The 21,163-nt window shown below is 42.6% G+C and overlaps 1 protein-coding gene across 1 annotated transcript in view; it reads right to left on the minus strand.

The window, feature by feature from the left end:
• Positions 1–21,163, minus strand: part of LOC141212728 (uncharacterized) — a 68,161-nt gene that overhangs the window by 32,123 nt on the left and 14,875 nt on the right. Inside the window, exon 7 of the mRNA XM_073665035.1 lies at positions 2,374–2,384. Coding sequence (XP_073521136.1) covers positions 2,374–2,384 — 11 coding nt within the window. The remainder of the gene's footprint in view (positions 1–2,373; positions 2,385–21,163) is intronic.

A 21,163-nucleotide genomic window follows, 5' to 3' on the forward strand; every position in this document is an offset into this window, starting at 1 on the left:
CCCCCAGCTGCTTCACAGAAGTTTATAATATTGAGCCGTAAAAATAAAATGTTCACATTTTTCCCTCAAAAAATGTTTTTCATTCCCTAATTTTGTATTATCATAAGGGTAACAGGATAAATTGCACCATGAAATTTGTTGTGTAATTTCTCCTGAACACGCCGATACCCCATATGTGGAGGCAAATTACTGTTTGGGCACATGGCAGGGTTTGAAAGGGAAGGAGCGCCATTTGACTTTTTGAATGTAAAATTTGTTTAAATAATTAGCGGACGCCATGTCACATTTGGGGAGCCCCTAATGTGCCTAAACAGCGGAAACCCCCCACAAGTGCCACCATTTTGGAAACTAGACCCCTTAGGGAACTTACCTAGATGTGTGGTGAGCACCTTGCACCCCCAGCTGCTTCACAGAAGTTTATAATATTGAGCCGTAAAAATAAAATTTTCACATTTTTCCCTCAAAAAATGTTTTTCATTCCCTAATTTTGTATTATCATAAGGGTAACAGGATAAATTGCACCATGAAATTTGTTGTGCAATTTCTCCTGAACACGCCGATACCCCATATGTGGAGGCAAATTACTGTTTGGGCACATGGCAGGGTTTGAAAGGGAAGGAGCGCCATTTGACTTTTTGAATGTAAAATTTGTTTGAATAATTAGCGGACGCCGTGTCACATTTGGGGAGCCCCTAATGTGCCTAAACAGTGGAAACCCCCCACAAGTGCCACCATTTTGGAAACTATACCCCTTAGGGAACTTATCTAGATGTGTGGTGAGCACCTTGCACCCCCAGCTGCTTCACAGAAGTTTATAATATTGAGCCGTAAAAATAAAATTTTCACATTTTTCCCATAAAAAATGTTTTTCATTCCCTAATTTTGCATTATCATAAGGGTAACAGGATAAATTGCACCATGAAATTTGTTGTACAATTTCTCCTGAGTACGCCAATACCCCATATGTGGGGGAAAACCACTGCTTTGGTGTACGGCAGGGTTCGGAAGAGAAAGAAGCGCTATGTTGGCTGGGATAGGCAGCAGACACCATGTCACATTTGAAGAGTCGCTGACATGCCAAAACAGCAGAAACCCCCACAAGTGACCCCATTTTGTAAACTACACCTCTCAAGGAATTCATCTAGGGAAGTAGTGAGCATTTTTTAATTTTTAAATTTATACCATTGGGCAGTGAAAAAAGCATAATTATATTTTTACCACAAAAAAATGTTTTACCCTCAGATTTTACATTTTCACACAGGGTAATGGGTAAAAATGGTGCCAAAATGTGTCACACAATTTCTTCTAAAAGTGTCAATACCCCATATGTGGCTGTATCGTACCACTTAGCCATACGGCGAGATCTGGGGGGGACGGAGTGCTATTTGACAATTGGAGAACAAATTATTGTAGAATAGGCATTTGGATTTGGGAGCACAAAATTTTCTGAATTTCTTTTGGGGGGCAAGGACCATTTTGCTTTTCCAGAGCCTTTCTGCTACCAGTAACTTGGAAGTCCCTTATATTTTTAACAGATGATGGACCTGAGTGGGGACTAGCTTTTTTTGAGGACTGAGTTGAAGCTTTTATTGGGAACATTTTACGTAACATTTATCCGGCGCTCTAGGCTGAGCACTTACATCGGGGTTTCCATCTAATTTTCCAAGTGATGTAATTCAGATGAAACCCCTGCAGGATCCATTCACTGTAATGAGGCAGCAGAGTTACTCTGGACTCCGTCTGGCCTCTGTTTAGTGGTGTCCTTTTTTTCAGAAGTGCACAAAACTGTGGCCAACCGCACTTTTATGCACGCCTAAAACAAATGACACCGTGGGATCCCAGGCTAGACGGCATCCACAGTGGCCTATATCTGCCTCATTACAGGGAATCTTCCATCATGGGTTCTGGCTGAATCACGTATTTCAGAGATTTACACGGAAACTCTGGTGTAAGTGCTCAGCGCAGAGCACAGGATAAATGTGAGCAGAGCCTTACTGGGATCTTTGGGAGACATAATAAACAAATCAGTAGCAGTTGAATAATATTTGTTTTATTTATTTTTTATGCCGTTCCTAGTGTGATATAACTGATTAGATTACTTTATTCTTCGGGTCGGTGCGATTACAGAGATACCAGATTTATATCGGGTTTTTATGACTGACAGCTGTCACACACTAAAATACGCTTTTTTTGCAAAATCTAGTTTTTGCATCACCATATTTTGAGAGCTATAATTTTTCCATATTTCGGCCGATAGAGTCATGTGATGGCTTGTTTTTTGCGGGACGAGTTGAAATTTTTATTGGAACCATTTTTGGGCACGTGACATTTTTTGATCGCTTTCTATTCCGTTTTTTGGGAGGTAAAGTTAACAAAAACAAACACTTCAGGAATTGTTTTTTGAGGTTTTTTTTATGCCGTTCTGCGTGTGGTAAAAGTGATCAGGCAGCGTTATTCTTCGGGTCAGTACGTTTACAGCGATACTACACTTACTGTATTTTTTTCATGTTTTGGCGCTTTTACACAATAAAACAATTTTATAGAAAAAAAAATATTTTTTTTGCATTGCTTTATTCTGAGCGCTATAACTTTTTTATTTTTTGGCTGATGGAGCTGTATGGCGGCTTTTTTTTGCGGAACAAGATGACGTTTTCAGTGGTACCATTTTTATTTCTATTCTGCTTTTTGATCGCATTTTTTTCCACTTTTTGTTTGGCGATATGATGAAAAAGCATATTTTTTTGCTTCGTTTTTTATTTATTTTTATTACGGTGTGCACAGAAGGAGTTAATTAGTGTGACAGTTTTATAGCTCGGGTTGTTTCGGACGCGGCGATACCAAATATGTGTACTTTTTTTGGTTTTGTAATAATTTACGGATTTATTGGTTTAATATTTTATTTATTTATTTTTATTTATATTGTGATTTTTTTTTTTAATAGTTTAAAAACTTTTTTTTTACTTTTTTTTACATTTTTACTTAGTCCCTGTATGGGACATTAATTTTTATTTTTCTGATCACTGATCTCATGTAATGTAATAGACATGTATTACATTATATGAGATCTTCACTGACTGTTTCAGTCAGAGTCTCCTGTCTGACTTCAGCTACATACAGGCTGAAGTCAGACAGGAAGGACACCATATATGGCAGAGCTGGAGGCGGTCATGTGACCTCCAGCTGCCATAGCAACCCCAGGTCCTCAAACGAAACGGAGGTCTTCGGAGGTAAGTAAGACGACCCCCTCTCTTCCTGCTGTCTCCTATATGCCGTGATCACTATAGATCACAGCATATAGAAGACAGCAAAGGGTTAACATCACTGGGACCTGATCTAATCAGGTCCCGATGATGTACCCTGTCAGAGCTAACGCTCTGCACCGGAATCGCAGTGCTTGCAGGACCCTGGGGGTCCTGAGCACTGCGAGACCACCCACCGTTTTTAAACGTCGGCACTGCACAGAGCCCGGCAAGCGCCGACGTTTATCTACAGTGGGCGGTCGGGAACCGGTTAAACAAGCTTACAGCCTGCCATGACCTTGCTTGCTGCCACCTCAACAACACCGGAGCTACTGCAATCCCCCCAACCTACTGTCTCCTTCCCCACCATCCAGTAAAATGTAAGCCCACAAGGGCAGGGTCCTCTTCCCTCCGTACCAGTCTATCATTGTTAGTTTGTTTACTGTAAGTGATATCTGTATTTTGTATGTAACCCCTCCTTATGTACAGCACCATGGAATCAATGGAGCTATATAAATAATAATAATAATAATTTTGTATTTGTGTAGCATAACCTTAGCAACTAGCCGTGATGGATTTTGAATGAGACCAAATATCTTTATTTCTGGAGTCTTCATAAGATTCCATATGGTCCCACTCGGGGGAGACATTAAAAAATGAACTGACCCTACTAACAGATATGTGGTGCTCATACATGCACTATGCACTTTCATAGAATCATAGAATCATAGAATGGTAGAGTTGGAGGGGACCTCCTGGGTCATCTGGTCCAACCCCCTGCTCAAAGCAGGATTCACTAAATCATCTCAGACAGATTTCTGTCCAGCCTCTGTTTGAAGACGTCCATTGAAGGGGAACTCACCACCTCTCGTGGCAGCCTGTTCCACTCATTAATCACCCTAACTGTCAAAAAGTTTTTTCTAATATCTAATCTGTGTCTCCTCCCATTTAGTTTCATCCCATTGCTTCTAGTCTTTCCTTGTGCAAATGAGAATAAAGATGATCCTTCTACAATGTGACAGCCCTTGACATATTTGTAGACAGCTATTAAGTCTCCTCTCAGTCTTCTTTTTTGCAAGCTAAACATTCCCAAATCCTGCAACCGTTCCTCATAGGACATGGTTTGCAGACCAGTCACCATTCTGGTCGCTCTTCTCTGAACTTGCTCCAGTTTGTCTATGTCTTTTTTAAAATGTGGTGCCCAAAACTCTACACAGTATTCCAGATGAGGTCTGACCAAAGAGGAGTAAAGACCGATAATGACTTCACGTGATCTAGACTGTATGCTACTGTTAATACATCCCAGAATTGTATTTGCCTTTTTTGCTGCTGCATCACACTGTTGACTCATGTTGAGTCTATGATCTATTAGTATACCTAAGTCTTTTTCACATGTACTGTTGCTTAGCTCTATTCCTCCCATTCTGTATATGCTTTTTTCATTTTTATTGCCCAGATGTAGTACTTTGCATTTTTCCCTGTTAAAAACCATTCTGTTGGTTGCTGCCCACTGCTCCAGTTTATTTAGGTCTTTTTGAATCCTCTCTCTCTTTTCTCTAGTGTTAGCTATCCCTCCTAGCTTTGTGTCATCAGCAAATTTAATCAGTTTACCCTCAATTCCTTCATCTAAATCATTGATAAAGATGTTGAACAATACAGGTCCCAGGACGGAGCCCTGTGGTACCCCACTTGAGACATTCATCCAGCTGGATGTGAAGCCATTTACAACCACCCTTTGAGTCCGATCACTAAGCCAGTTATTAATCCACCTAACAGTTGCCTGGTCCATTGCATACTTGGTCATTTTTTCAATAAGGATGGTGTGAGATACTTTGTCAAATGCTTTGCTGAAGTCAAGATATACTATATCTACAGCATTTCCCTGATCCACCCAGTCAGTGATTCTGTCATAGAAGGAAATTAAGTTAGTCTGACATGACTTGTTAGTTACAAACCCATGCTGACTCTGGTTAATCACTTCATTCTTATCCAGGTACTTACATACATGTTGTTTAATAATTTGTTCAAAGATCTTTCCTGGTATAGAAGTCAGACTCACCGGCCTATAGTTCCCTGGGTCCACCTTCTTCCCCTTTTTGAAGATAGGAACAACATTTGCTCTTCTCCAGTCTTCTGGGACTTCTCCTGTTCTCCAAGAATTTTCAAAGATTATGGAGAGTGGTTCTAAAATTTCTTCTACGATCTCCTTCAGTACTCTGGGGTGTAATTCATCTGGACCTGGAGACTTGAACTCATTTATGTTAGCTAAATATTCCCTCACAATCTTTCTGTTTACAGATAACTTGGATTCCTCTATTCCTTTAAAAGGACAGTGAAGATCAGTTGATGTTACATTTTCTTTCTGAGAGAAAACAGATGCAAAATAGGAGTTAAAAAGTTCGGCCTTCTCAACATCCTCTCTTACCATTTCTCCATTTTCATCCTGTAAAAATCCTATAGCATCTTTGACTTTTCTTTTACTTTTGACATACCCCCAAAATCCTTTTTTATTGCTTTTGACATCTCTTGCAAGCCTTAATTCATTGTCAGCTTTAGCTAACCTGACACGTGCCCTGCAGGATCTGCAGACTGCATTATAATCTTCTTTAGATATGCCTCCCTCTTTCCATTTAATAAACATTTCTTTCTTTATTTTTAGCATGTGTTTAAGTTCTGTGTTCATCCATCCTGGTTTCCTTAAATGCTTCCCATTCTTCCTACTTTTCGGGATTGTTAACAATTGTGCTTTGAGAATCTCATTTTTAAAAATTTCCCATCCTTCCTGGACATTTTTGTCCTTAAGGACATCCAGCCATTGGATCCCTCCTATTCTCTTTCTGAGTCTCTTAAAATCTGCCTTTCTAAAATCTAACCTTGAAGTTTGAGTCTTCACATGTCTTCCTCCTCTAGTTATCCAAAATTCTATAATAGCATGATCGCTGCCTCCTAGGGTCCCAGCCACCTTTACCTCCTCAACCATTTCCTCCCTGTTTATAAGGATTAGATCCAAAGTAGCAGATCCCCTTGTTTTCTCCCCTACCTTTTGGAAGATAAAGTTGTCAGCAAGAGAGGATAAGAATTTGTTTGACCTGTTAGTTTTACTTGAGAGAGATTCCCAACAAATGTCTGGATAGTTGAAATCTCCCATGACCACTACGTCATATTTTTTGGAGAACTTGGTCATTTGATACATAAAGAGTTCATCCATATCTTCAGCTTGCCCAGGTGGCCTGTAGTAAATGCCTACAATGGTGTCCTTTCCATTGTTCTCTCCTTGTATTCTTACCCAAACAGTTTCCACAGAACTCCCAGTCTCTGAAGATTCAATCTCTGTGCAGATATACGCTTTTCTAACATACAATGCGACACCTCCTCCTCGTTTATCAAGTCTGTTTCTTGCAAATAAGTTGTATCCTTTTAGCCTTGTATTCCAATCATGTGTATCGTCCCACCAAGTTTCAGTGATTCCAATGACATCATATTCCTTTTCCTGCATTAGTAGTTCCAATTCTCCTTGTTTGTTGCCCATGCTTTGTGCATTTGTATAAAAACATTTTAGTTTGTGATTGGTTTCTCTTCCTCCCATATTTTTATTATTTAAATTGTTTTGTCTTTGTTCTTCCTTTCCACTTCCAGTAGCAGAGATCTCAATAGTATTTGTCAGCTGTATGGCTTTTTTGGCCTTTTGCTTCCCTTCCCACATTGTTCTAGTTTAAAGCTCTCCTGATGAGTGTAGCAAGGCGACTTCCAAATACACGTTTTCCAGTCTTCGTAAGGTGCACCCCATCTCTAGCAAGTAGTCCATCGTATAGGTAATTCATTCCGTGATCCAGAAATCCAAATCCTTGTTGATGGCACCATCGACGTAGCCAGTTGTTCACCTGTAGAATCTTATTCCACCTCATTGTTCCATGGCCATCCACTGGGAGGATGGATGAGAAGACCACCTGCGCTCCCAATTCTTTCGCTTTCTTGCCTAAGTCTTCAAAGTCACTGCAGATGGTTTCCAGGTCCTTTCTTGCGGTGTCATTTGTCCCCACATGTATTAGCAGGAATGGGTAGTGATCTGTAGGTCTGAAGAGTCTTGATATCCTGTCAGACACATCTTTAATTTTTGCTCCTGGAAGACAGCACATTTCTCTTGAGGTTATGTCTGGTCTGCAGATAGCGGCCTCTGTTCCTCTTAGCAGGGAATCCCCCATGACCACCACTCTCCGTTTTTTCTTCACAACATTCTTCTTTCTCCATCCAGGAGGATTCTGAGGGCTTACAAGGTTATTCATTGCTGGCAAAGTCTTATTTTGCTGTATTTCTTCATGGTTCTCCTGCGTGAGAGCCTGGTACTGGTTCCTGAGCAGTATAGGTGCTGACTGCCTCTCGATCCTCCTGCTTCTGTGGTCACATGCTTCCATTCCTCTGTTTCATCAGGTGCAGTTCGAATTTCTTCTCTTTCTGAATCATGAAGAGATAATTCTGCTCTGTCTAAGAACTCTTCACCTTCCTTAATGATTTTCAAGGTAGTTAACCTCTCTTCTAGATTTCGCAACTTTTCCTCCAACAGGGACACAAGCTTGCATTTCTGGCATGTGAAGTTTGGCTTTTCCACTGGCAAGTCTGTGAACATGTAGCAGGATATGCAGCTCACCAAATGGCTCCTGGACTCTTCCATGTTCTTACTGTTAATGTTCTGAAAACAGTGAAAAAAGCTTCAAAATGCGCGCGCCTGCAGGCGCGCGGTTTACCGATGTCCTCTTTTCAGCTCCAACAGCCAAAATCCAGTGTTCTTTGAGCTCGCGGAGACTCTTCACTTACCCCAAAATGCAGTGGGAATATGCAAATTATCTCCTCAGGACTCCTCCCCTGGTTTACCGATGTCCTCTTTTCAGCTCCAACAGCCAAAATCCAGTGTTCTTTGAGCTCGCGGAGACTCTTCACTTACCCCAAAATGCAGTGGGAATATGCAAATTATCTCCTCAGGACTCCTCCCCTGGTTTACCGATGTCCTCTTTTCAGCTCCAACAGCCAAAATCCAGTGTTCTTTGAGCTCGCGGAGACTCTTCACTTACCCCAAAATGCAGTGGGAATATGCAAATTATCTCCTCAGGACTTCTCCCCTGGTTTACCGATGTCCTCTTTTCAGCTCCAACAGCCAAAATCCAGTGTTCTTTGAGCTCGCGGAGACTCTTCACTTACCCCAAAATGCAGTGGGAATATGCAAATTATCTCCTCAGGACTCCTCCCCTGGTTTACCGATGTCCTCTTTTCAGCTCCAACAGAAAAAATCCAGTGTTCTTTGAGCTCGCGGAGACTCTTCACTTACCCCAAAATGCAGTGGGAATATGCAAATTATCTCCTCAGGACTCCTCCCCTGGTTTACCGATGTCCTCTTTTCAGCTCCAACAGCCAAAATCCAGTGTTCTTTGAGCTCGCGGAGACTCTTCACTTACCCCAAAATGCAGTGGGAATATGCAAATTATCTCCTCAGGACTCCTCCCCTGGTTTACCGATGTCCTCTTTTCAGCTCCAACAGCCAAAATCCAGTGTTCTTTGAGCTCGCGGAGACTCTTCACTTACCCCAAAATGCAGTGGGAATATGCAAATTATCTCCTCAGGACTCCTCCCCTGGTTTACCGATGTCCTCTTTTCAGCTCCAACAGCCAAAATCCAGTGTTCTTTGAGCTCGCGGAGACTCTTCACTTACCCCAAAATGCAGTTTATATTTATATGTATGAAGTAATCATATAGTTAGTGTTTATTAGATATTTCTCCATATGGATCTATATATGTATTTTCACATCTGGCATAAACTATAAGTAAAACTTTTTTACCTGTTACTTGTTCATTTGCAGTAGATTTCCCTTTTTTAATTCTGGTTTTGTTTTTAATTGTTGTCTTTTTAATATATGTTCAATAACATAATTATTATAGTTTGTGTATGGGAGTTGTTCGTCTTCGGCTTTTTATAACATTATGTGAAGCACCTGTGTGTTCCAGGTGCTCACCACAAAACTAGATAAATTCCTTGAGGGGTCTAGCTTCAAAAATGGTGTCCCTTGTGGGGGGTTGCCACTGTATAGGCACATCAGGGGATCTGGAAACCCGACATGGGGTACGCTCTCGAGTCCAGACATTTTTGCATACAAAAAGTTAAGTGGACTCCTTCCCTTCCTAGCCCTGCTGTAGACCCAAACAGAAGTTTCCCTACAACAAATGGGATATCGGCTTACTCAGGAAAAATTGCACAACAAATTGTATGATGCACTTTCTCCTGTTACCCTTTTGAAAATGCAAAATTTGGGGGTAAAGTAAGATTTTTGTGGGAAAAAGTAACATTTTAATTTTTTCCCTTTGCCATTGCTTTAATTCTTCACACACTGGTCAGAATTGAAAAAAGTGACCTGTAAGGAAGGTGAAACAGACTCTGGGGTGAAAGGGTTAATAAGACTTACAAGTGGAACCGGTCCAGAAAGCAGAAGATCCAGCAAGTATCTGCCACATATTCCTGCAAATCCCCCGAATGTCATCACTAGCATCTACATTACTGTGCTGGAACTAGAAGCGGAATAATGGCGTTGTGTGAGGACTTCTCTGGGCTTCTGTCCTTCATCCTGCTGTCGTCTGAATGGATCTAATGTGGACGGGAACCAGCTAAGCCGCATTCTGTCCACAGCTGTTACCTCACTGTTCACACCACACAGAGACCCCAAAAGAGTCTCCGTGCTGAAGGGGTTAATGCCCCCTGCACCCAGTAATGGGGGTCTCCACATACCTCCACCTGCAGAGCCGCCACCACATATATGGCTGTTCTGTGCGCACAGGACCTGTGATGAGGTCACAGGAGGGGAGGAGTCAGGGGTCACATGATCAGGGGCCTCAGTGAATGCACAGTGTGAACTGTGCGGCTCCTGTACAGTGATATCCGGAGTGAAGACGCTACATGGAGACGTCTCCACAGTCAGTGACATTTCCGGCATTATTTGCCCCTCACTACTGGCACAATTACCCCGCGCCGCCTTTTCTACAGTTTTATGTGTGAATGTAACGTGGGATTTTCCTGCTTGGAGACAAATAGACGACACATGAGGTGATTATCACCAGTTACCCGACGTCTACTATATGGCGGCATATGATTGTGCTATCCACCTCATACCAGGAGCTAAAAGGCCGAAATCTAGTTTGTTTAACCCCTTCCAGGGAGGGCGGCCTTGACAGACTATATTCAGAAGAGTCCGGCTGAGGGCAGAGACAGATGGCCGTACTTCTCCTGCGAGGATCGCCTCGAACCTCATACTGGCCGACACCTCTCCTGACCTGAGCTTGACAGCTGCAAAGAAATCCATCATGCTGTCATGTTCAGGTCAGGAGAGGTGCGGGCCAGTCCATTCAGTGCGATGCGATCCTCACACGAGTTATACGGCAGTGTGTCTCTGCCCTAAGGGTCATATACGGCCATCCACCTCTCCAGTTGTAGTGGGGGTTTTTACTTATTAAAAAAAGGATGGAGAGTTGCATCCGTGCTTGAATTTTAGAGAGATTAATAAAATCACGGTTCACAATCCCTGTCCTTTGCCCCTTATACCGAACCAGTTTAAGCAATTATCTGGAGCTAAATGGTTTTCCAAACTTGACTTGAGAGGGGCATATAACTTTATACTCATACATCAGGGTGACGAACGGAAGACCGCATTCATTACGCCTCAGTGTCATTTTAAAAATTTGGTGATGCCATTTGGGTTAAGCAATGCACCTTCAGTCTTTTAAAATATCATAATATTTTTTGCTCACTAGTGGGTAGACTTGTGGTGATTTACCTGTATGACATATTGATTTATTCACATACTCTGGAGGAGCATCACGAGCATGTCAGAGAGTTTCTTCAGGCTCTATGTGACAACCATTTATTTGCTAAACTGGAGAAATGTCAATTTGAGGTCCAGCAGATAAGGTGACTGTCTTGACCGATCATAAGAACCTGTTGTACGCTGACGGTGCTAAGTGCTTAAACACCAGACAGGCTTGGTGGGCCTTGTTGATTTTGCCGTTACTTATCTCCCTGGCTCTACGAATGTCAACACGAAATTCAAGTCAAGATTCTTAGTGAAGGGGTGGGGAAGATCTCAGGCAGCGCATTTGACTAGCCCAGGGGGAGATGGGGATGAATCGGTACCCGGGCCTTTAGCCTGGCCTTTAGGGATGTCGCGGTGGTCGGCTCCCGGGCCCGTACCCTGGGCCTCTCCTTTAAAAAAGGGTTAGTGATTTGTTAAGTTTATAAAAGAGTTTGTGACGCCACCTATGGTTTCTGATGATATTCACCAGCGCTGCGTAGTCCACTGAGGCCGGTGATCAGGCAGCTAGATGGTATGGCTCCCCACAGGTGGAGCTAGGCCTCAGGGCAGGGTACGGACGGGGTATGCAGGACGGAGAGACTCAGCCGGGTCAGAGCAAGAACAGGGATGGACACAATAGTCACTTCAGTACCTTTTACTGATGGAAATTCAGGCACTCCCCGGAGCACTGTAGGGTGAAGGGTGTATGTCCGGATCTTCCCCAATGAGCAGGTTTTGGGCCTCATGCTTCTTGACTCTGCGTAGTAAGTTTCTGACCTGCCTGGAGCTAGGCCTAACTTTGTCTCTGTCCTGCGCTGGCTGACCTTGTGGTAGGGCCTTCTCTTGGAGTGAACGCTCCCGACCTACGGGGCCTATGTGTCTCCTGGCTCTGGTACGTATCAGCACTTTAGCGATCCTGGGACTTGTAGTTCTCCAGGGATTCTGGTTTATCTTACTGGGTCATGGAGATCCCGGTAAGCTTCGGACCCGGTGTCCGGTAACTGCTTCTTCGGGGTGAGCTAGTTAAGCTCCTCTGCCCCCTATGAACTAACTCTGTCTACTCGCCTTCGGCCTACTTGGGCCCTCTCTAGGCTACTCACACTAACGGCAGCTTGCCGCGCTTCACCGATCTTATGGCGCCGGCACACCTGAAGCTCACCTCTCTGAGCTACACGGAGTCTTGATCTGGATAAGCTCCACTGCAGGTTAGCAATTGCAGGAGCTGGAACAGGCTTTTGTCCTCTGAGGTAACTCCTCTCAGACTGCACTGGATTCACTGCTAAACCAGACTGAACTAGACTCTGACTCAACCCAACTGCTGCCTGGCTCCACCTTCCCTTTTATATCCCTAACGGTCTCCCTCTGGTGGTCTGAGGTGGAAGGTGGAGATGTGTGAATGGTTATGGGGGCCTCTTGTGGAGGAATCCTTCAACACACCCTTCTAGGATTTGTGATACCAAGCACAGCTGGGCTTCACACATTCAGGATGCTCAGGACAGTGCGCAGGAAGGTTTACCTATAAATAAGCTTTATGTACTGCCCTCTTTAGTCATAGATCTTCTTAATGAAGTACATGATTCCTTTTTCGCTGGCCATGTGGGTTCTTCTGCCTCTTCAAGATCACTTTCTGGGTCTTTTTAGTGGCAGAATGCTCTTAAGGATATTGAAGAGTATGTCTGAAAATGCAAAGTCTGAAAGTCTGTGCCAGGGCTAAAGCCTCTAGTTATCTCTTCCCTAACGATGTTCCATTACAAACCTGGACCCACTTGTCTATGGACTTTGTCACTGATTTGCTTAACTGGTGGTATTACTGTCATGTGGGTGGTGGTAGACCGTTTTAGCAAAATCGTTCTTTTGGTCCCACTTCAAAACATGCAAACTGCTAGGATCTTAGCAACTTTGTTAATTTCTCAAATCGTTAAACTTCATGGTGTTCCCAAAAACATAATTTTCGATTGAGGAGTTCAATTTCTGGCTAGTTTTTGGCTTAGTTTTTGCTCCAGATTGGGTATCAATCTGTTTTTTCTCTTAGTGTATCATCCCGAGACTAACAGTCAAACAGAAAAGGATGATCCTGGAAATAGAGCAGTATTAGGGATGTTTTGTCTCCTCTAATCAGAAAGACTGGGTGGAATTTTTGTCCCATACCAAGTGTGCTCTAAATAACCATTCCTCTAAGACTACCGGGACCTTGCTTTTTTTTTAGCTGCTGTAGTTTGTAGTGTTTGGGAATTTTTCAGGATTACAATCCTTCATGTCAGAGGAGGAGAGATTTTGTCCCCAATTAATTAAGGTCTGGAGGGAGGTCAAAAGGGATCTTTTAGTAGCTAGTGACCAGGCCAAAAGTGGTGCTAACCACAGAGGTAGGAAGGCTTCTATCTTTAGGGAGGGAGATTTTGTGTGGTTGTCTTCAAAATATCTGCACTTAAAGATCACATCTAGAAAGTTTGTGCCTAAATTTGTAGGTCCTTATAAAATTATAAAAATGTTAAATCCTGTAAGTTAAGTTGCAACTTCCTATGGCCTGGAAAATCATAATTCTTTCTATTCTTCTCTTTTAAAAAAAAAATTGATGGGGCCTCAAGACATAATTGAGGTGGATTTGGAAGGGTATCAGTAGTATGAGGTAGGGCGAGTGCTTTGTTCCAGGTGGGTCAGGTGCCGTCTGCATTATCTCGTTAAGTGGAAAGATTATGGTCCTTAAGATAGCTCCTAAATTAATTTGGGGATCTTCATGTGATCAGATAGACAGATTATTGGGTGGGGCTGGGGAAAATCCAGCAGTCATGGTACACATGGGTACCAATGACAAAGTTAGAGGGAGGTGGAGGGTCTTTGAAAATGATTACAGGGAATTAGGAGAGAAGCTGAAGTACAGGGCCTCCAAGGAAGTGTCTTCAGAAATACTGCAGATTCCACTATCATCACTAGAAAGTTAACTGGATCTTAAAGAGTTAAATAAGTGGCAGGAAGAAAGGGTTTGGATTCATGGAGAACTGGGCCAGCTTCTCTGTCAGCTACAGGCGCTACGATAGGGACAGGCTGCACCTTAACGGGGAGGGTGCAGCTGTGCTGCGGGAAAAAATGGTCAGATGGATGAAGGAGCTTTTAAAGTAGGATCTGGGGGGAGGGAGGGTACTTGTGTAAATAAGGACATACAGTAGACAGAGAGACAGTAGGGGTCAATGAGGATTTATGGGGGCTAGGACATGCAAGGAAATTAAGTAGGTGAGTAGGAGTAATAAATGTCTGCTGGCAAATGCAATAAGACTTGCAAACAAAATGAATGAATTAGAGGCTCTTGTGTCAGCCACAGATTACAATGTGGTGGGCATTACGGAAACCTGGCTAGAAAGCCATGACTGGGTGACAAACAGAGGGTTACACTACACTTAAAAAGTTAGGAAAGAAACAAAAGATAGAGGGATGGGTATTTTCGTTAAATCCAATTTATAACCTGTGCTCAATGACGACAATGTAGGGCCAGTATGGGTAAATGTACATGGAAATGGCAATAATGGAAAGCTGCTAATTTGCGATTGCTGCAAGCCTCCTAATATAGCTGAACATGTAGAGGATGATATGCTGCAACACATTTAAAAGGCAACAAAAACAAGTCATGGCCATAGTGTTGGCTCCCTTGAAATTGTTCCAGAAAATTATTACAATCACACATGTTTTGTTATACACGTTTATTTCCTTTGTGTGTATTGGAACAACACAATAAAAAAAAAGAGAAAAAAAGGCAAATTGAACATAATTTCACACAAAACCACCAAAAATGCGCCGGACAAAATTGTTGGCACCTTGTCAAAATTGTGGGGTGTGGGTAAACAACTTTATTTCATGCATGTGAAGCTCGTTCAAACTCAATTGTGGCAACATGAAAATTACACCTGAAACCAGATAAAAAAGGGAGAAGTTGATTCAATCTTTGCATTGTGTGCATGTGTGTGCCACACTAAGTATGGAGAACGAAAGAGAAGAAGAGAACTGTTTGAGGACTTGAGAACCAAAATTGTTGTAACCTTGAAATTGTTGATAATTTTCAAGTCCATCTCCAGAGATCTGGATGTTCCTTTGTCCATGGTGCGCAACATAATCAACACATTTACAACCCATGGAACTGTAGCTAATCTCTCTGGATGTGGACAGAAGAGAGAAACTGACGAAAAGTTGCAACGCAGGATAGTCCAGATGGTGGATAAGCAGCCCCACTAAAGTTCCAAATAAATTCAAGCCATCTTGCATGCTCAGGGTGCATCAGTGCCAGTGTGAACTATCAGTCAACATTTGAATTAAATGAAACGCTATGGCAGGAGACCCAGGAGGACCTCACTGCTGACACAGAGGCATAAAGAAGCTACACTGCAGTTGGCCAAAATGTACATGAATAAGCCAAAATCCTTCTGGGGAAGCGTCTTGTGGACAGATGAGACCAATATAGAGTTTTTGGTAAAGCACATCATTCTACTGTTTAAAGAAAATGAAGCCTACAAAGAAAAGAACAGAACACAGTAACTACAGTCAAATATGGTGGAGGTTCAAATATGTTTTTGAGTTCTTTTGCTGCCTCTGGCACTGGGTGCCTTGACTGTGTGCAAGGCATCCTGAAATCTGAAGATTAAGAAAGGATTTTGTGTGGCAATGTAGTGCCTAGTGTCAAAAAGCTGGGTTTATGTTCTAGGTAATGAGTCTTCCAGAATGACAATGACCCCAAGCATACATCAAGAAGCACCCAGAAATGGATGGAAACAAAGTGCTGTAGAGTTGTGAAGTGACCAGCAATGAGTCCGGATCTAAATCCCATTGAACACCTGTGTATAGATCTTAAAATTGCTGTTTGGAAAAAAATATTAAAATTTGAGAGTCTTCAGTGGTTGATACCTTTGTTTAACTGAAAAGATGGTAACAAATTACAAGCTTTCGAGACTACTCAGATCTCTTCAGTAGACATAGTATAACACAAAATCTGAAGAGTCACATATTTATACACAACAGGGCACAGGAATAATGCAATAGATAAGACAAGTGACGTGAAACAGAACTATCAGTATGGGAGAGGGAGAAGCAGTTGTGGCTGTGAATATTGGAACAGTTCATTGATAAGGAGTGTGAAAGTTTTATTGTCCTGTGATTGAGATCTGGTCCATGATTGTGATGCCCCCAAACAGTCTGAGGAGCACATTCCTTAGTTGATGTAGAAAGACATATATCCATGTGACACATTAATTCCTGCTCCCTGAGTGTGTCAAAGATTGTCATAAGTTTGTAATTCCACATTTTTCCGTCTGAGATTTGAAGTTACCTTTTAATACAAGTAATTTCATGTCCATGATGCTGTGATCAGGGATAAAAAAATGTTAGGCCACAGGTAGATCTAATCTTTTTTCTTTTATTGTGTGGCGATAACAATTCATCCTTGTTCTAAGTTTTTGCCCTGTCTCCCCTACGTACAGACCCCTATCTGGACATTTGGTACATATAATTAAGCACGCTACATTAGATGTGATGCAGCTGAAAGTACTTGGGATCTTGTGGTTGTCTCCTGATTTGAGTTGGGAATCTTTATCTTGTCTGTGTTCATTATAAATAGACAGATTTTACATTTGTTTCTGGTTGCAGGGAAAAGTTCCTGTAGCTGTTGGTGAGGACATGGAGCTTCTGACAATGATGCTTTTTAGTTTTGGGGGCTGCCTAAAACACAGAAGTGGGGGATCTGGAAATATAGATTGTAAGCGGGCATCTTTTTGTAATAATGGTTGTAATTTCCATGTAGCTCTACTTAGCACCCCCAGAATTGGATTTTAGGGGACTATTAGAGGCACCAGATTGCTTTCTTGTTTAGTTTTGTAATGTAGGAGATGATTCCTTGATATTCTGGTGGCTCTTGCAATCTGGTTTTCAATTCTTCTTGTATGGTATCCCTCGTTCAAAAAAGTCCTTCTGAGGCCACCAAGGTGTTGTCTCTGTCCATAGGGTTGGAACATATCTGATTGTATCTTGTCACGGGGTCCTTCTCCAACATCACACAATCAACAGAGCAAGAGAAGATTGAACAATTCCAAGACCTTTATTATAGGCAATACTGAAAGATCCATATACAATCCACCACACAGAGGATAAAAATAGTCCAGAAACATGAATGCAGTCCGGTAATGGTACTAACGCCCTGGGAGATGAGAGTCCAACAATCCAGCAGACAGAGGATAAAATAGTCCATATGTTTCTCCATATATATTCCTTCAAGAAATATTTCCAAAGTCATCCAGGCTTCTCCCATTCTCTCTGGCATGCTGTCCTCACATCCTCGTCCCATACAGAATCTCACCAGTGTCTCTCCTGGCTGTGATATTTAAAAGTCCCTTCTCCTCATTCACAGGTCAGGGAGGGAGGTCCCATTGCTGGTATTTCCATTACATTGCAAAATCAACAAGCTAGCCTGGTTCAATATGTCATTAGCATATTAGCAAACAGCATTATTCACTGACCCTGGGCAAAGATAACAGTATAATAAACTGTGGGAGCTGATATCAGATGATAAATACCAGCTATTCATCAATTAACAAATATCAACTCATCCTACAAGAGAAGTCAACATTAGAGGGACACAGAGCAACAAGAGAACACTATGAAAATCAGTAAAATATAACTATACACAAAAAGATACCCACATATCATATCACACCATCACATATCTAATGGGTTGGTTGTAGACAATAGAGTTTTATTATGTGTTTTGGATGGAGACTGACCCAAGTAGAGGGACAGGGACATCTCTATTTCATTGTTCAATAGCTTGAAGGTGTCTAAAAAGTTAAATTCAGTACAGGAGTGAATAGTTGCGTGATGAGTTGATGGTGGGATGAAATATATTAAAGTGTTGTGAGGAGTCTGCTCTGTGGTAGGCGCTGGTTCATACAGGGATGCAGTGCGCAGGTTCAAACAAACTGGTGGTTTATTAAATGTCCATAAACCAGGCAGGAAACAAAACATAACAGCCTATTTCAGGTTCCAAAAAGGTATAACAGAACAAAACACAAAATATCTAGTCCATACAGCGCGGCCTCAGTCGTTTAAATGCAGATGCCTTTCTCTGCCTTCAGCAAGGTCTGAGCAGCACATGCAAGGTCTGCTCACTTTGCACAACACACACACACAGACTGAGACAAGCTCAGCTGTCTTAAATCAGGCCTTCCAAGACCTGGACTGGAGGTAAGTGAGCAGCTGATCACCCCAGCTCTTTTAGATGCCCGTAAAACACGGCCCTATAATCCGAGCCCATTAAATACCTCTCAGCACTATGTGTGCTGCAGCCTACTTTTCCGAGTCCTACATTATTATTATTATTTATTATTATAGCTCTATTTATTCCATGGCGCTTTACATGTGAAAAAGGGGTATACATACATGAACTATTACAAAGATCTTTAACAAAACGTGACAACAACTGGTACAGGAGGAACGAGGACCCTGCCCGCGAGGGCTCACAATCTACAAGGGATATCAACAAAAAGCAAGGATCCAACAACAAACATCCAAATAGGAATCTGAATGTGTGTTAAAACTTCATGTTTATTAGAATTCCTTTAAAATCATGCTGTTAAAATTATAAATCCAGGGGATATCTACAAGGGATAGTTCAGCATACAGTAAGTGAGGGTAGAGCTAGTCGTGCACCAGTATGGTGGAGCAATGGTTACTGCAGATTGTAGGCTTGTCGGAAGAGGTGAGTCTTCAGGTTCCTTTTGAAGGTTTCCATGGTAGGTGAGAGTCTGATATGTTGGGGTAGAGAATTCCAGAGTAGGGGGGATGCACGGGAGAAATCTTGTACGCGATTGTGGGAAGAGGAGATAAGAGGGGAGTAGAGAAGGAGATCTTGTGAGGATCGGAGGTTGCGTGCGGGTATGTACCAGGAGACTAGGTCAGAGATATAAGGAGACAGGTTGTGGATGGCTTTGTAGGCCAGGGTTAGGGTTTTGAACTGGATTCTCTGGGCAACGGGGAGCCAGTGAAGGGATTGACAGAGGGGAGAGGCCGGGGAATAGCGTGGGGACAGGTGGATTAATCGGGCAGTGAGCTTGAGGGACTGGGTAGAGTGGGCAGCCATTGACGTTGATAGATAGGTCAGGCGGGGGGATGAATGAGATGGCGGAAAGACCATGAATTCTGTTTTATCCATGTTAAGTTTTAGAAATCTGTCAGAGAAGAAGGATGAGATGGCGGACAGACATTGTGGGATTTTGGTTAGTAGGGAGGAGATATCGGGTCCAGAGAGGTAGATCTGTGTGCCGTCAGCATAGAGGTGGTACTGAAAGCCATGAGACTCTATGAGTTGTCCTAGCCAATGGTGTAGATGGAGAAGAGCAGGGGTCTTAGGACTGAACCTTGGGGGACATCGACAGATAGGGGGTGAGATGAGGAGGTGGTGTGTTAGTGGGAGACACTGAATGTCCTGTCTGTTAAGTATGAGGAGATCCAAGATACGGCCAAGTCTTTGATGCCAAGAGATGAGAGAATTTGTAGTAAGAGGGTATGGTTCACTGTGTCGAAGGCAGATGACAGGTCTAGGAGGAGGAAGACAGAGTAGTGTCGCTTGGATTTGGTGGTTAGTTGGTTGTTGGTGACTTTAGTCAGGGCAGTCTCAGTAGAATGGTGCGGTCGAAAGCCAGATTGGAGGCGGTCAAAGAGAGAGCAGGAGAAGAGGTGGGAAGACAGTTCAGAATGGATGTGTTGTTCCAGTAGTTTTGAGACGTAAGGGAGAAGTGATATGGGGCAATAGCTAGTCAGAGAGGATGGGTCAAGGGAGGGCTTTTTGAGGATGGGTGTGATCGAGGCATGTTTGAAGTATGAGGGGAAAATACCAGTTGTTATTGACAGGTTGAAAAGGTGGGTAAGGGTTGGGATGAAGACTGTGGTAAGGTTGGGGATGAGATGGGACGGGATTGGGTCAAGTTCACAGGTGGTGAGGTGTGATTTGGAGAGTAAAGAGGAAAATTGGTCTTCCGTACATCACCAAGGCTTGGCACCTTGAGGACACTTACCTCCCGTCCACGACATGTCCAGCTGCAACCTTACAATCCCTCCCCCATCTGCCCACCTTTGGCACCTTCTGCCACCATACAAAGACCCTTGATAAGGTATCATCATTCCCATGTTTTTTCCCAGGCCTATGCTCCACCTGGAAACTAAAAATAAATAAAAAGGGAGCGCAAATTGCGCTGTTACCAGATTAAGTTGTGAGAAAACAGAAATTTCTCACCTTTCTGGGTTGTGAAATGCATAACACATGTGGTATGTATAATGGAGGGCTGCAGGCAGCACTGAATCCACAGAGGGATAAACAACAGAAAACCAGAAAAAGATTTGCGCACTGTGGAGCCATTTTACTTCCCATTGCTGTACCAGTCTCCTGTAGATAAATGTTGTTATGAAATTCAAATAATTGTGAGTGAGAATGAATTTTGTAAGTTTCACCACAAAGGTGAAACAATCCTCCTTCTCTGTTTGCTTTCCCTCCCAGTACCTTTTCTTTCTACCAAGGTTAGGTTTCTGGAAAGTTATACTTATTCCTTTTATTTTTGGTTCTCATTAGCTTGTCTTCTTTGCCCTATATGAATGGGTTTCTCACTCAGGGTTTTTCATATCTTACTTCACACTTTTCTTTCCCTTTATTGACAGTGTGTTGCGGCCTCCTCTCTGGTATGAGAAACTCCTCAAATGCCTATTTAAGGGTTAGGTCCTAGGTTGTGTTTTTAGTTGTGCAGCTATGGCCTTTCTAATCTGTACAGAGACCAGTAGGGTGCAGTCGCGGCATTCTCCTCTGTGTGGGTTCTCCCGTGGCTATCAAGATGCACTTTCTAGTTAAAACATTTCCCACATTTTGAACATGAAAAAAGCTTCTCCTCTGTGTGACTTTTCTGATGTTTCTTAAGAGATGATTCCCATGTAAAATATTTCCCACACTCTGAACATGAAAAAGTTTCACCCCTGTGTGACTTTTCTGATGTGTATTAAGAGTTGATTTCCGTGTAAAATAATGTGAGTCACAACACTGCTGGAACAGCACCAACACGGGACCCGAGTATGAGTTTTTTT

Source organism: Phyllobates terribilis, unplaced genomic scaffold (assembly GCF_046119375.1).
Source record: "Phyllobates terribilis strain yellow unplaced genomic scaffold, ASM4611937v1 Scaffold_183__1_contigs__length_3771566, whole genome shotgun sequence".
In the NCBI taxonomy this organism is placed as follows: domain Eukaryota; kingdom Metazoa; phylum Chordata; class Amphibia; order Anura; family Dendrobatidae; genus Phyllobates; species Phyllobates terribilis.